This window comes from Gavialis gangeticus, unplaced genomic scaffold (assembly GCF_001723915.1).
Source record: "Gavialis gangeticus isolate Ggan-Ray unplaced genomic scaffold, GavGan_comp1, whole genome shotgun sequence".
Lineage (NCBI taxonomy): Eukaryota > Metazoa > Chordata > Crocodylia > Gavialidae > Gavialis > Gavialis gangeticus.
In genome coordinates, this window is record NW_017728997.1 from 11155885 (window position 1) to 11168874 (window position 12990).

At 42.3% G+C, this 12990-nt stretch overlaps 1 protein-coding gene across 13 annotated transcripts in view; it reads left to right on the forward strand.

The window, feature by feature from the left end:
- Nucleotides 1–12990, forward strand: part of FOXP1 (forkhead box P1) — a 540709-nt gene that overhangs the window by 467765 nt on the left and 59954 nt on the right. For all 13 annotated transcript variants that reach the window (XM_019504753.1, XM_019504749.1, XM_019504755.1 and 10 more), the window contains one exon: nt 9541–9645. In XM_019504753.1, coding sequence (XP_019360298.1) covers nt 9541–9645 — 105 coding nt within the window. The remainder of the gene's footprint in view (nt 1–9540; nt 9646–12990) is intronic.

The window sequence follows — 12990 nt, forward strand, 5'->3', positions numbered from 1 at the left end:
AAGGATTCTGCAGTGTATACGTGATGCGACGGTCACCTTCGGTGCTGTTTTGGTTGTGCCTGTGGGACAGTCGTTAAAAAAGAATATCGAAGTGTAATAATCCATATTAATGATCTCTGTTGCCCATACGACCAGGTGGTGAATGGGCCAACAACTTGCTCTTACTAAAATCCTGTTCTTGTAATTAAAAAGTTCCTGTAGGAAAAAAAAAAAAAAAGATATGGGCGCACGGGATGTTCTGTGTCAGGTCATTAAGCACTAATTCCACTGAAATCAAGGGGACTGCTCACAAGCTTAAAGGTAAGCATGCTCTCAAAGCCTTGCCGAATCAGGGCCAGCGTCTTTCTCTTTCTCTGCAGTCTGATTTCTGTATGTAAGAACAAGAGGAATTTCTGTGTTTAAGATCAGTGAGAAAAAAATAGGTGAAGTGTTAGTTTAATTAGGAAAAAATGGGATCCTAAGATACTCTATCAATCCAGCTTCATCTGAATAAATTAGAGGATGGTGCAGAGAGGAATGAAATGAGATTTAACGAGGATAAGTGGGAAGTATGGCCCAGATAGGAAATAAAAAAGCCAAACCGCATGTTCAAAACAGCACATCAGCCGCTAAGCATCAGCTGTGCGAGAAATAACTGAGGCATAGCAGAGGAAGAGAAATCAAAGTGGAGCTTTCTGTGCGATGCCTCAGAAAGGTAGGTGCAAACCTGGGATGTATAAACATGTTTGTCACAGTTAAGTCTTTTTTGCCCGTGACACGTGATACAGCACCAGTTAAACTGTGATTAATCTGTGATGTGCACGTGGGCACGATCCTGCAGAAGGGATCGTAAACTGGAGCGAGCACAGAAGAAGGGAGGATGATGAAGGGTTTGCAGGGAAGACAGATTAAAAGGAATTAAAGATCTGCACCCTGGAAAAATTGACTCTGGGAGGGAAATGATTATGGTGTGTAAGTACATGAAGTGATGGTACAAAGAAGGGAAAGGAGAAATTGTTCTCATTAGGTAGCAATGAGAGAATTTAGATTCCAGCATTTCAAGTCTTCTATCTCTGGATATATTTGATGTTCTCTTCACTACAGTATCTGGGCTCCAAATTGAAATAAAAAAAAAAATCCAGTTTAAATACTAGGAAAACTCATTAGTGGTCAAATCCAGTGGAGGCTGGAGCCTGCACTTGAAAGAAGTGGGGAAATCAATGCTGTTTTTGTGATGTGCACTTCTCTCAAATGGGCTAGAGATACGCTGGGGTCCTCCAAAGACTAGCTGTTATACAGGGCCTTTAAGAGGGTCTATTGAGATGCCAAAAGTGAATGTAAGATGCCTACTGGAATATGCATAGTGCACAAAGGAGGTTAGAATATCACAATTGTGCCTGTAACCAAAAAAGTTGGCTCGTATATGGATTGAGGCCAGAAGGGACTGTTTTGATCACCTAATCTAGCCATGATATATGTTTTCTATAACAAGGCCTACCCTAGATGCCTTTCCGAAGGTCTTTTACAGCAACCTCTCTCCCGGCCTCCTGGCCATCTATGCGGGACAGGTGTGGAGGAGGTCGTGGCAGGTGTGAGCGCTGACCTGCAGAAAGCAAAGTATGTTCCTAGAAGGAGCTGCCCAGCAAACCATTCTGCAGTTGTCTGGGCTGTAATCTCTGCTTATTCTTATAGTGCCTGCCCCAAGTTGCTCAGTGGTTTATTGACCTTGTGTTACAAAGCTAAAGTGCATTGCTCGCTTTTCTTTTGCGACATACACCCGTGTACCAGGCCCATTACTTCTAAATTGCGCCTGATGTATAACACGAATTTCCACTGGTCCTGTGCCTTGATACCGACTTTGCTACAGGCGTTTGAGAAATCCAGTCTAAAAATGCTAACCAAAAAAATGTAAGCCAGATGAGGTATCTGGATGGAAGACCTGAGCTGGCCAGGAACATTCAGGGCCACATTTTTCAAAAGGGCCACAACCAACCACTGAACTTAGTCACAGCTGAGCTGGAATTTGCCCTCACAAACAACTCTTTGTTGCAGACGAAATAACTGCGTTCCCAAACCAGGCAGTTAGATGCTTAGGCATCAGTCTTACTTACGTATGTAAACAGCATAAATATTTAGCGGTAGCTCTTTTTTAAATGTGGCCCAAGTGCTTTTTCAAGTAGATCATTTGCATTCATTTGTACAGCAGATGTGGTGTGTTTACTAGGTGCAATTCTGCGCGCTCTGTCATGGCACTGTCAATTGAATTGCATTTTCACTAGTGTAATTGAGAGCAGAGTATGTCTTCATGCGACACATTATGTCAGGAATGGAAATGCTCGCATTAGAGCGCAGGGCACTTTAAGTTAGCACCAGTAACTTGGGACAGGATCAGAATAACTGACTCATTTGAGTTGTTATTTTGATTTCTTATTCAGTGAATAATAAATTCTCGGCGTTTTTTTAGTTTCCTCATCACATTTTCTTGCCCTTTTCCTTACCTGTTGCCAAACAGACTTTCTAACTTCATTGCTATTCAGTCTCCTGCTACGCCTTTCGAGTAACATCAGAAATCATCAGCCAGTCGCATACAGAGAACCTCGGTCCTAGTGGCCCTTTACTTTGTCGGGCTGAGATGTTGAAAACGGGGCTCGGGACGCAGAGCTTGATTAAACCAGGGCTCAGTGTCAAGCCGCAGAAATCTGGTGGACCCACCTTGACCGGAGAGAGAACAGGCACAAATAGGGATCAGATCTTTTAAATGCTGTCTAAAGTACTTTGTCTACCTTTCAGGGTTTGTACAGCCTAAATAATGAGTTGTCTCATCAGTACGTTCTTACTTCTATCACCATTTTCTTTAACTCAGTATTGCAATTTTTATGAGCGGAAACAAACCATGGTTGCTGTTGATGTCATTGTGCTTCATCATTTTTCATTCGGTCTGCTTTACCTACGGTGTGTCACACTGGAGAGCAGACTAGATGATCAGTGGTCCTTCTGGCTTTAGCATCTACAGACCCCAGTGGGGACTGTGTTTCTTGCACATGGTTACTGCCTTCCCCCTTTAAAAGTCTTAGCCAGCCAGTTTTACCCTTGGCATCTTGAGGCCTAATAATGCTGGGAGGTGTTAGCAATAATCCTGACTTTCTAAAAGCACACGCCTGGCACTTATTAGACGAGACATAGTCACTCCACTTGTAATTTTCTAAACCTGGGGATGATATCACAAAGGAATGTGAAATCCTCTAATTAAATACAATTCTGAGAGCAGACAGAAAATTGAGATGATGAGGGTTAAGGGGCATGAAAAAGGCAAGGAGCACAGTGTGAGGAAGACAGACAGACACACCAGCAAATTCATTACTGTCCTGTAGACTCCCATGTTGTTCATGCTAGGATGCATACACGTACACACTGGCAACAACATGGGTATGCCATTGTTCGATGCTCTGTTTATAACCTGGTGGTTTGAGAGACTTCAATATACAGGTTTCCTTTAGTATTGCAGAAGATGAGCCCGAGAGTCAGATCATCGGCGCTATCTCAGTTAAAGATGAGCATTATCGTGATGATCGGATACCCTTCCATTTCTTGCTAGCCTGAGACCAAGCAAACCTTAGAGCTGTAAGACCAAGGGCCACCAAAGTGAGACCTTCGAATGATGACTGAACTATGTTTGCAGCGCTTCCATCTGGATTGAAAAGCCTGTTTTACGGAGAGATCTACTTTGTGGGCAGCGGTGCAAGTCATTTCCTACTCTCTCGAGAAAAAATGATCTCCCTTTTCTTTGAGCACTAAGCAGGGAGCCTCTCCAGGTGGGAAGGAGGTGAGATTGTGCAGATCCTTTGCTGGGCAGTGGTGTATTTTCTCTACGCCATTATAAAACAAGCAATCACTTCACCAGAAAATAAAAGATAGCTGCTTTCCTTTTTCCCACATATTCGGAAAATGCAGACATTGAAGCATCGGATTATGGAGCGTTTCCACACCAGGATTGTTCAAGTACAGCGGGCTGTGATGTCTAGAGTATTATTAGTGAGAATCCTGCTTGCTTCCTATCTGATCCTTTAGTCAAGATACAGCCAGTATTTGGATTCATGGTACCCATTTCCACGTGGCTATTTAGCAGGTCTGCTCTCATTTGGGAATATTGTAATATTGCAAGTGATGGTTAAACATATGTCCTGATTGCAGCAGTTACCTCTGACGTTATTTCACTATTCCCCAACTGACTTACCACACTGATGGAGAACACTAGTAAAAAGTTGATTATAAGCAGAGATTAATTTGTGTGTTGGAAAGAGCCTCCCCTGCTCTTACCCAACCTTAATCTGACAGGCAACCATGTAAAAACATCAGTGTAGTGTCTCACTTGGCAGGGCCTGTGCAGATTCAGAGGTGTTTCTATTTTATTAATGCCTTCATTTATTTTATTTCAGCTCCTATTATTTTTTTACTCCCATATGCATTGTGGATTCAGTAAAGAGAGAAGGAGGCTGGATTCCTTTGTATTGGCAATAGATTTGCTAGGTAAATTCTGAGCACAAAGCCAGATTAAGCCCTGAGTTGCACCTGTGCAACACCCTGGAAGACCATAGGCATTCAGGTGCTTAACCAAAAGCAGCTGAGAGGTCGCTGTGGCCATCATTTTGACTTGAGTAGGTGTTCTGCAGTCTGAAAGCTTCCTCCACATTCGCGCGTGGCGTTTTGCATCATTAGACTATCCCCACAGTTGCATGGACTATTGATTTGGCAGCACTAATTACTAGAAATAGGAAAGGCAAAATGAATTGACTAGTAAAGGTGCTCGTGTGTCACTTGTCTGCCTTGCCCCAGCTGGCAGAGCATTCTCCATGTGAGGGTGGGCTATGAAAGCAGCAAAAACATAAGGACATAAGAAAACTAGGAGGGTGGTGAAGCATTGGAGCAGATTACCCAGGGAGGTGACGGAAGCTCCATCCTTGAAGGTTTTTAAGGCCTGGCTTGACAAAGTCCTGGCTGAGATGGTGTAGTTGGGGCTGGTCCTGTTTTGGGCAGGGGGTTGGACTAGATGTGACCTCCTGAGGTCCCGTCACACCCTCATTGTCTATGAGTCTAAAAAGTGCCATACTGGGTCAGGCCAGTGGTCCATCTAGTCCAGTATCCTGTCTGTGCTGGGCAGACTTAGATGTTATTCAGGGAGGGCATCTGAACTGGATACAACGAGAGTGATCTGTCCCCTGCTCATTACCCTCCCTGATATCCACCGTCAGTGGTATAGAGATGCCACAGAAAACATCCCCAACTGTTCGGTTTAATAGCTATCGCCCATGAATTTGTGCAGCCCCTTTTTGAACGTGGCTGTACTATCTGCCTCTACGACCTCCTGTGGCAACAATTAGGGACTATTAAATGCACACCTAAGGATCCTCCCGCTTACCACTTGCATTCTGTAACTCTGTGCTATGTGTCATTAATAAACCGAATTGCATAACAAAGTTTACTTGGCAGAGGAGCTACTTCTTGCACCTGCAACTAATCACATCGCGCCACTGCATTGTTTGGGATTTGTTCTGTTTCGCAGACGAATAACTTGTGTAAGGCGTAGTGAATGCAAATCCACTGGCATAGGAAAATGAGCTTGTGCAGAGCTCTCTTCAGGTCCCATGCCACACATACATGTGTTGCTGCAGAAGTTAGTTACCTCCATTAACTTGTTGAACATCACAGATGACCTGTCATGAAGATGTGTGCGCTTTTGAAAGAGAGGCAGACAGAAACAAATGCACACGCTCTCTTGTGTGTCATTAGAAATCAGTGGAAAAGGTCTGAGCCAAACTCTTTACTTGCTCTTCCTGCCAGCAGTCTTGTCTTTGTAAAATAAAGTCACAGGCAGCGAGATGGAGGAAGCATCCAGATTCTAGGCATCTTATATGCACACACACAAAATGTTGTTTCAGCCAAAAGCACTCAGATCTTTGCTTTCCAATGGCCTTTCCCTCAACAAATCTGGTACTTGGAAAAGGCAACTCTCCATTAGCTTTCTATTTGCTGTCGTCTTTCTTCATTATTTGAAGTGCAGGATGTGATCTCACTCTGCTCCGTCTCTTTCTGGAGGAATTCTTTGAGACTCAGTTTAAGCCAGCAAAACGCAATATTTGATACCATCAGAAGCAGACTATTGACAACAGTCCGTTAGCAAAAGCCCAATCTGGGCATGTTAAGTCCCAAAAATGTACCATCCAAGACATAAGCATGGTGCAGGGATAAGTACTCGTGAAAGAAAAACGCCTGAAAATGTTTCATTTATAAATAAATAAGTAGCTACTTCCAGTAATTTTGCAGTTTGTGTGTTTTGGTCAAATGGCTGTGGAAACTTCCATGTATTTCCACTTTAGGCATGATGTCTCGTTAACTGCAGTATGAATGTCTTGACTTCATATTCCCGTGTATGGGCAATACCAGAAATTCCCGTGGACCTAGTTTAGATGCCTTTAGTCGTATACATGGGACATTTTTGTACTGAGCACCCAGGGACCCCTCCTGTCAGACAGGAAATCCCTGGGAAGAAAAGAGTTGCAACCTCGAATGAAAACAATTGCTATATAGGGCTCTTGGGACCTTCCCCTAGCTTGCCTTCCAAATCTCAGACTAAAATTTTAAAACCTTGATTAGGGGTTTAAGCTGTGTGACTCCCATTGGTATTGTAATGGGATTTGCAGTGCTGAAGCCCCAGAGACCACTTTGAGAACGTACCCCTTCTTGTTTGTCGGACGGCGCTTTACTGTTCCTCTTGACTGAGTGGGTAACGTTCGCTCCGTGCGCTGACGTGCTGAAGTTTTGCCCTGTTTGCCAGATAAATCGAAATCATAGGACTGACCCAGCTGTGAATGTCTTCATTGATTTTTAAAGGGGTGCTAACATCGAATCCTCATTTCCTCCACTTTTATAAAAAAGTGTTGTAAAATCAATTGATAAATCCCCACCCCCCCAAAAAAAAAATAAGCAACAGTTCAAGTCCTTTAATTTTAAGAACAGATGGGTCTAAATTTAGTGGCAACTGTAAATGCTCCTAGCACAATTTACTTCTTAAATGTACCCAGGTTTGCTGTGCAGCTGAGTAAGTAGAGCAAGGCCTTGTCTACACTCGGAAGTGGCGGCGTACCGGGCTAGCTGTACGACAGGCCCTGCAAGGATAAGCAGAGCTGATATCAGCAGGAGAATTATTTGGCTGGATCATTTCTACCAGCACTGGGAATGAAACAGCGCGAGTGGCCAAAGGACGCATTTTGCTGGCACCTCTGCTTCCACGTTTGAGCTGTTGCCGGCAGAGCTGTGCTGGTCCTGGGTGCGGGTCTGTTGTTTGTTTGTTTGTTTGTTTGTTTGTTTGTTCCCTGCTCCTAACAGCATGATTCTGCTGATTGGAGCATTTAAGTCTAAACCAGGCCTGAGATAATGCAGGGTGGTTTGTTTTAGTCTGGGTAATTTTTAACTACCAAAGCTAATCCTTCATCTGGATAGTATATCTTAACCCTACCCATATCCAATAAATCACTGGAAAGAAGTACAAGATAACATTTGAAGTCTGTGCAGATTTTTGTCGTCTTTTGCTGTAGCAAAAGACCACGCTCGAACGTGCCTATTGCTATGCCTATTTGGAGGCATAGCAATCGTCCCTCTAAAATAAAATGGGACAGTAAACTCCATTTCACTATTACTTCTTAAATGCTTTTCCTCCTCGTGTCTGGAGAGTGCAGTTGCTCTGCCATGTCTGGTTCCTTCAAGAAATACGGGGACTAACGTTTTTCTAATTTCCCTACAGAGCACGAGTTGGTTTCTTCGTTCCTTTAGCAGCTCATCAGCGATAGCTTCTCCCTGCTTCTCCATTTCTAAAGAACCAATTCAGTTAAACAGAGGCGGTATTCCCATGTCGGCAAGGCCTTCACAACCTCTGCGGCCCCTCCGTTTTGCAGGGAAAGTAGATTGCTGATTTTTAGAAATGCTGAGAAAAAGTACAGAACCAATTTTCAACCAACATGGAAAGCAGGGCCCATGTATACCCTTGTGATGCATTTCCCAACCGGTGCCACACCTTTTCCCTTCAGGAGAGTTTCTGAAAATCCTCACCTGTCCTGACATTCCCATTGAGCCTGGGAAGAGAAATGACAAACCAGGAGGTGTGAAGGAATGTGTTGGTGTTGCTCTTCTTGCACGATACAGCATCTTGGGAGCATGTTCCAGCGTGGCTCTGCTCCTGGGTGCATAAGAGAGAATTTAAGAATATAATCTTTTCTGTAATGCACCGAGATGATTTTACAGAACAAGAACAAATGACATTTCCATCTGTGTATAGATGCAAGATGGCAAAAAGTAGGTGTTTATCCATAACATTACCTGTAATCCATGATAAAGTCAGTCATAAAACCACACCTAGATGCTGGTATGCACTCATATCCTTTGTGTGTGTTTGAAGTTCATAATGTGGCACAGACACGCTGCAGCAACAAGATTTGCTCTGAAAAATAGATGTGCATGTGAGCATAAAATAGAGCCCTCAATATTATTTTGACATTTTATGTTTAAAGTCATCTAAGGTTATGGAAATTGTTGCAAAAATAATTCCTTTACTTAAGAAGTTTCCATGCAGAAGTTGAATAAAGAAGATATTTTAGAATATGGTTCATCAGTTAGTGCAACAGATACATTTCCCTGAGCACCACATGGCCTGGATCAAAGCGTCTCATGACTTGGATCAGTGCAGCCAAATCATTACGTATTGATTGGAATCCTGCTGAAGGATTAACCCCTTAGGGTTCATAAGAAGTTTTTCTTTAACCCTAGTTTCAGTAGTTGGAAGGCACTGTGACATTCCTGCCAAAGCTTAGAAAGGTTAATAGCCCCCACTCACCCCTTGGTACTGTAGAAGTCTTTGATTATGTGGTTCCTTTTTTATGATGAATTTTACATTTGAAAACATTGGTGATTCACTTTATTGGAGCATAAAAAGACTGCACTAGTGCAAAGAAGCCGAACATGAGACGAAAAAAATAATACTGGGCAGACAGTACAGCATTACGGTAGAGCTGCAAACTCCAAGTTTTTTGTTCCCTTTTCATGAAACAATGTGGAATATTTTAATTCTCAGGTATGTTGCATTTAAGAATCTGCGCTGCTATACAGGGGTAGCGTCTCATCCTGACGCAGATGAACCACAAATGTATAATGTTCATAAATACCTTGGCAAAATATCAAGCAGGGTATTAAGGAAGTCTGTCACATGATTTTGATTTTGATTTTTTTTGCCCCATCCTTGTTCATTTAAATTCCTTATAAAGCTTTTAATTAACGAATGAAAGGTAGGTGGTTCCTAGAGTAGGGATGGCAGATGATGCATGTTCATGTTGCAAATGGTATTTAATTTTAATCTTGAAAAATCAGGGGCCAAGTGAGTAGGGTTCTGCAAAACTGAATGGCATATTTCTGGGTCTGTTGTTTGCTGCTAGTAGCATCTTTGCTAAAATACCTATATACCAAGCCTTCTGTTACATTACTTTTCCTCCTCTTCTTTTTGCTTCTTTCCTTCAGTTTGTCCCACGAGGAGCACTCACATAGCCACCCGCTCTATGGACACGGTGTATGCAAATGGCCGGGCTGTGAAGCAGTATGTGAAGACTTCCAGTCATTTCTAAAGTAAGAATGTTTTTTTGGCACTTGCCTATTATAAGAAACATTCTCTGAAATTCTTGATGCTGCCCCTCCATTCATTGAGGACCTGGTGCACGTCAGCAGAAAACTCCCCATTGATCCAAAGCCCATTGAACTCAGGCCCAAAATGCGTTTTAATAGGGGATAGTAAATTATCCCCCTGGGAGAAGGGGATTCCATAGCTCCAGTCGGGGAAGTCGGGTCCTGTGCAGTTCTCTCCTAGAAAATCCGGGGTTTGGTTTTCTACAGTATTATAAATGTCTGGGTTGGCTGTTTTTTTTTTTTGTTTGTTTGTTTTGGTTTTTTTTAAGTTCTGAGATTGGAAATTTAAACAATGTAACCTTAATTTAACCTTTATTTCACTTGATTTAGAAATTCAGCCCTAAATTAACTCCTTAATTGTACAGAGGATTGCAAAGCATCACATGAAATTAATTTCTGTCAAATAAGTAACTAACGAACAAAGTCTACGCTACTAAAAATAAACTCTAATTACATTAATTGGGCCCCTGCAGTTTGCTGCAGACCTTTCCTTACTGCCAAAGAACACAGTTTTACACGTTGCATAAACAGTGCATTATTGGCTTGTGTGTGGCAATGCATGGTTCCCACCCGGGGAAAGGCAAGGCGAGGGAAGGCTGTAATAGCTCACACATGGCTCCTCTATGAGTAAATTCCCAACTTTCTCTCTCCAAGCTGAAGCCTAAATAAATTACTATTGTGAAGCATTTTTCTCGGTGTAGACTGCTAGGTGCATTCAGACTGTTGGCTAATGTGGGTTCTTCCTTGATTTTTCCAAGCCCTGGTATTTCCCATATTTGCTGTCGCTGTGCAGTTGTTACATCTGACAAAGACCAATTGCTCCAACAGCATATATGGACCAAACACACCCAGGGCCAAATTCTGTTCTCCTGCCTGATGTGTCCAAATGAAAAAAGCCCATGGAGACCTACAACATTTCATGATTTGCCCTGGTAGCAGACTAGAAATACGACATGTTTAAATTTGGGAGGGAGAGGTTTCTGAAGGATTTTTTTAAAATGTGTTATGTTGAGATACGATTTCTGCTTTCAAAACGCAACGGGCCAGTCTTTCTCCTACTGAAATCACTGGCAGAATCCTTTTGCCCCCTGTGGGAGCAGGATCCGGCCCATTATAAACATACATATATATATATATATATATATATATACAAGTAAGAGATGGTCTAGTAATGAAAAGGTTCTCATTACAAGAGGATTACAAAATAAGAAGGTACTAGTCATAAATTTCCATGAAGGGTGGCTTCATTTCTTTCAATTCATCCTGTTGTTCACTTAGGTGAAATAAATGCTAATCTCTCCATACTTGCCAGCTCATTCATATTCATATGCCATTCTATAACATTTAGGCCTTTAAAACAATTCTAATTTCATTAAATTTGGTCCAAGGGAAAGGTGCTAGATTGACTGACAGCCTTGGAGATTGGAATAATCTATTTATTAATGTAGGGGCCAGGTCTTTACTCGCAACCTTTACTCACTTTAGTCCTTTACTCTGGATTAGAACCACTGGTTTTAGTAAAACTGTTTATGGAGCAATGCCCTACTCAGCGTGGTGCCGTGGAGTGGCATCTGGCCCCGAAGCAATAAGCTACAAATAGGGACCCGGTGGGCTTTGTGTCGCTGTGTCCTACCCCCACTGCTGTGACCACCTTTAAGAAAGAGGAGTATTTCGATCTCTCTCAGCCTCTCTGCCGACATCGTAAGAAAAGTTTGTTAGGAGTTGTGGACCTAAAAAGGAAATATTGTCCCAAGGCTGAGACCGGTTTCACCAAGACGATATTGTAGCCGTTTCTAACCTGGGCTAGATTTGAACCAGTTGCCCTGCTCTCAGCCCTTATCATTTGTGGAGAGGTTTCTTGCTGCTTTTTTTGGAGCCATCATTTTGCTCTTAAGCTGTCCTTCAAGAACAAAAAAAAAATGTTATGCATGGTGTTCTTTTATCTTTTGAGTTTGCTGAATTTCCCAGGTCACGAATTTTAGTCCAGGGGACCGTCTCCTTACAATATCTCTTCAGCTCTGAGTGACTCACAACGGATATCCCCAGGGAGCAAATTGACTTTGCAAAGGGAGTGGGCAGCTGTTTATAAAATGATATTCCAGCCTCTACGTCTCTCACCCCTATCGTGGCGTGGCTGCCCTTACATTTTATTCTTGTTTTTGAAAATGTGTTACTTCCTGGAAAGATAGGAAACCATACAGAAAATGGTAGAATTCTGAAAATAATGCAGAAAATGGTACTCTTTCATAACAGGTAGACATTTTTAAGTAACACCCACTGTACTTGTGCAGAGATCTTGACAGTCAAACCGCGACATGAACCTCAAAACTCTGTTCATCAAGTGAAGGGCAGGATATGTATCCAACCCAGTGTTGCTTAATTTCACTGGCCCTAGTAAAAGATCTGTTACAGAAAGCAAAGAGAAGTTATATGGGGAATGAAAGCACTGCAAGTCCATAAAATGATGCCACAGTTGAGGGAGGAAATAAAAAAAGACTCGCAGGTCTAAAAACATGGTTCATTTTTTTTCTCCTGAGGAAGAAATATCATAACTGTTGGTAAATCAAAAACAGAGATTTGACACTCTTCTGTGATCATTCTGTAGTGTTTGTTCCCAAGGTGAGGTACACCACAGGGCCCTTGATTTCAAAGATAAATACTGTACAAATAACGATCCTAGTTGTCTTTCACTCACAGCCAACAGGAGGATGCTTATCAGAACCAGCAGATAGACAGCCTATTGTACACATGTATTTCCCTATTTCTTTTCCAAATAGGTTGCAGTTTTAGCATTGGGTCTTTTTTAATCTATCTGCCATTGGTTATCATGTGATGTTGTATCTGTTTGAGCTAACTGATATCAGCAGGTGCTTCTGCTAAGTCTAATGAAATAGTAGCACCCTGCATTGCCTAGCATACTCAGATAACACAAAAACAAAAACAAGTCCAGTTTTACTGCTGTGACCTGATGGCCTTCTCCCAGACTGTAGAAAACAAGGTGAAGTCTTTGGGGAGCAGCTGTGCTTGTACGTTTTAGCTAACATTCAGATGAGAACCTGAAAGAAGAGGCAAGATTGCCATACGAGCTTTGCTTGCTTAAAATTCAGCGATAATCTCGATCTCCTTTTCTGGGTCTTAAAGATGCCTCCGTATAGCAAAAGGAATCATTTCTCCCCTTTGCTACTACATGCCTTGTGAAATCATTGCTAGATGAGCAGCCGTGTACTCGTTAAGGTACACGGGTATCCAGGGCACATGAATGAGCCCTGTATCTATATATATATATTT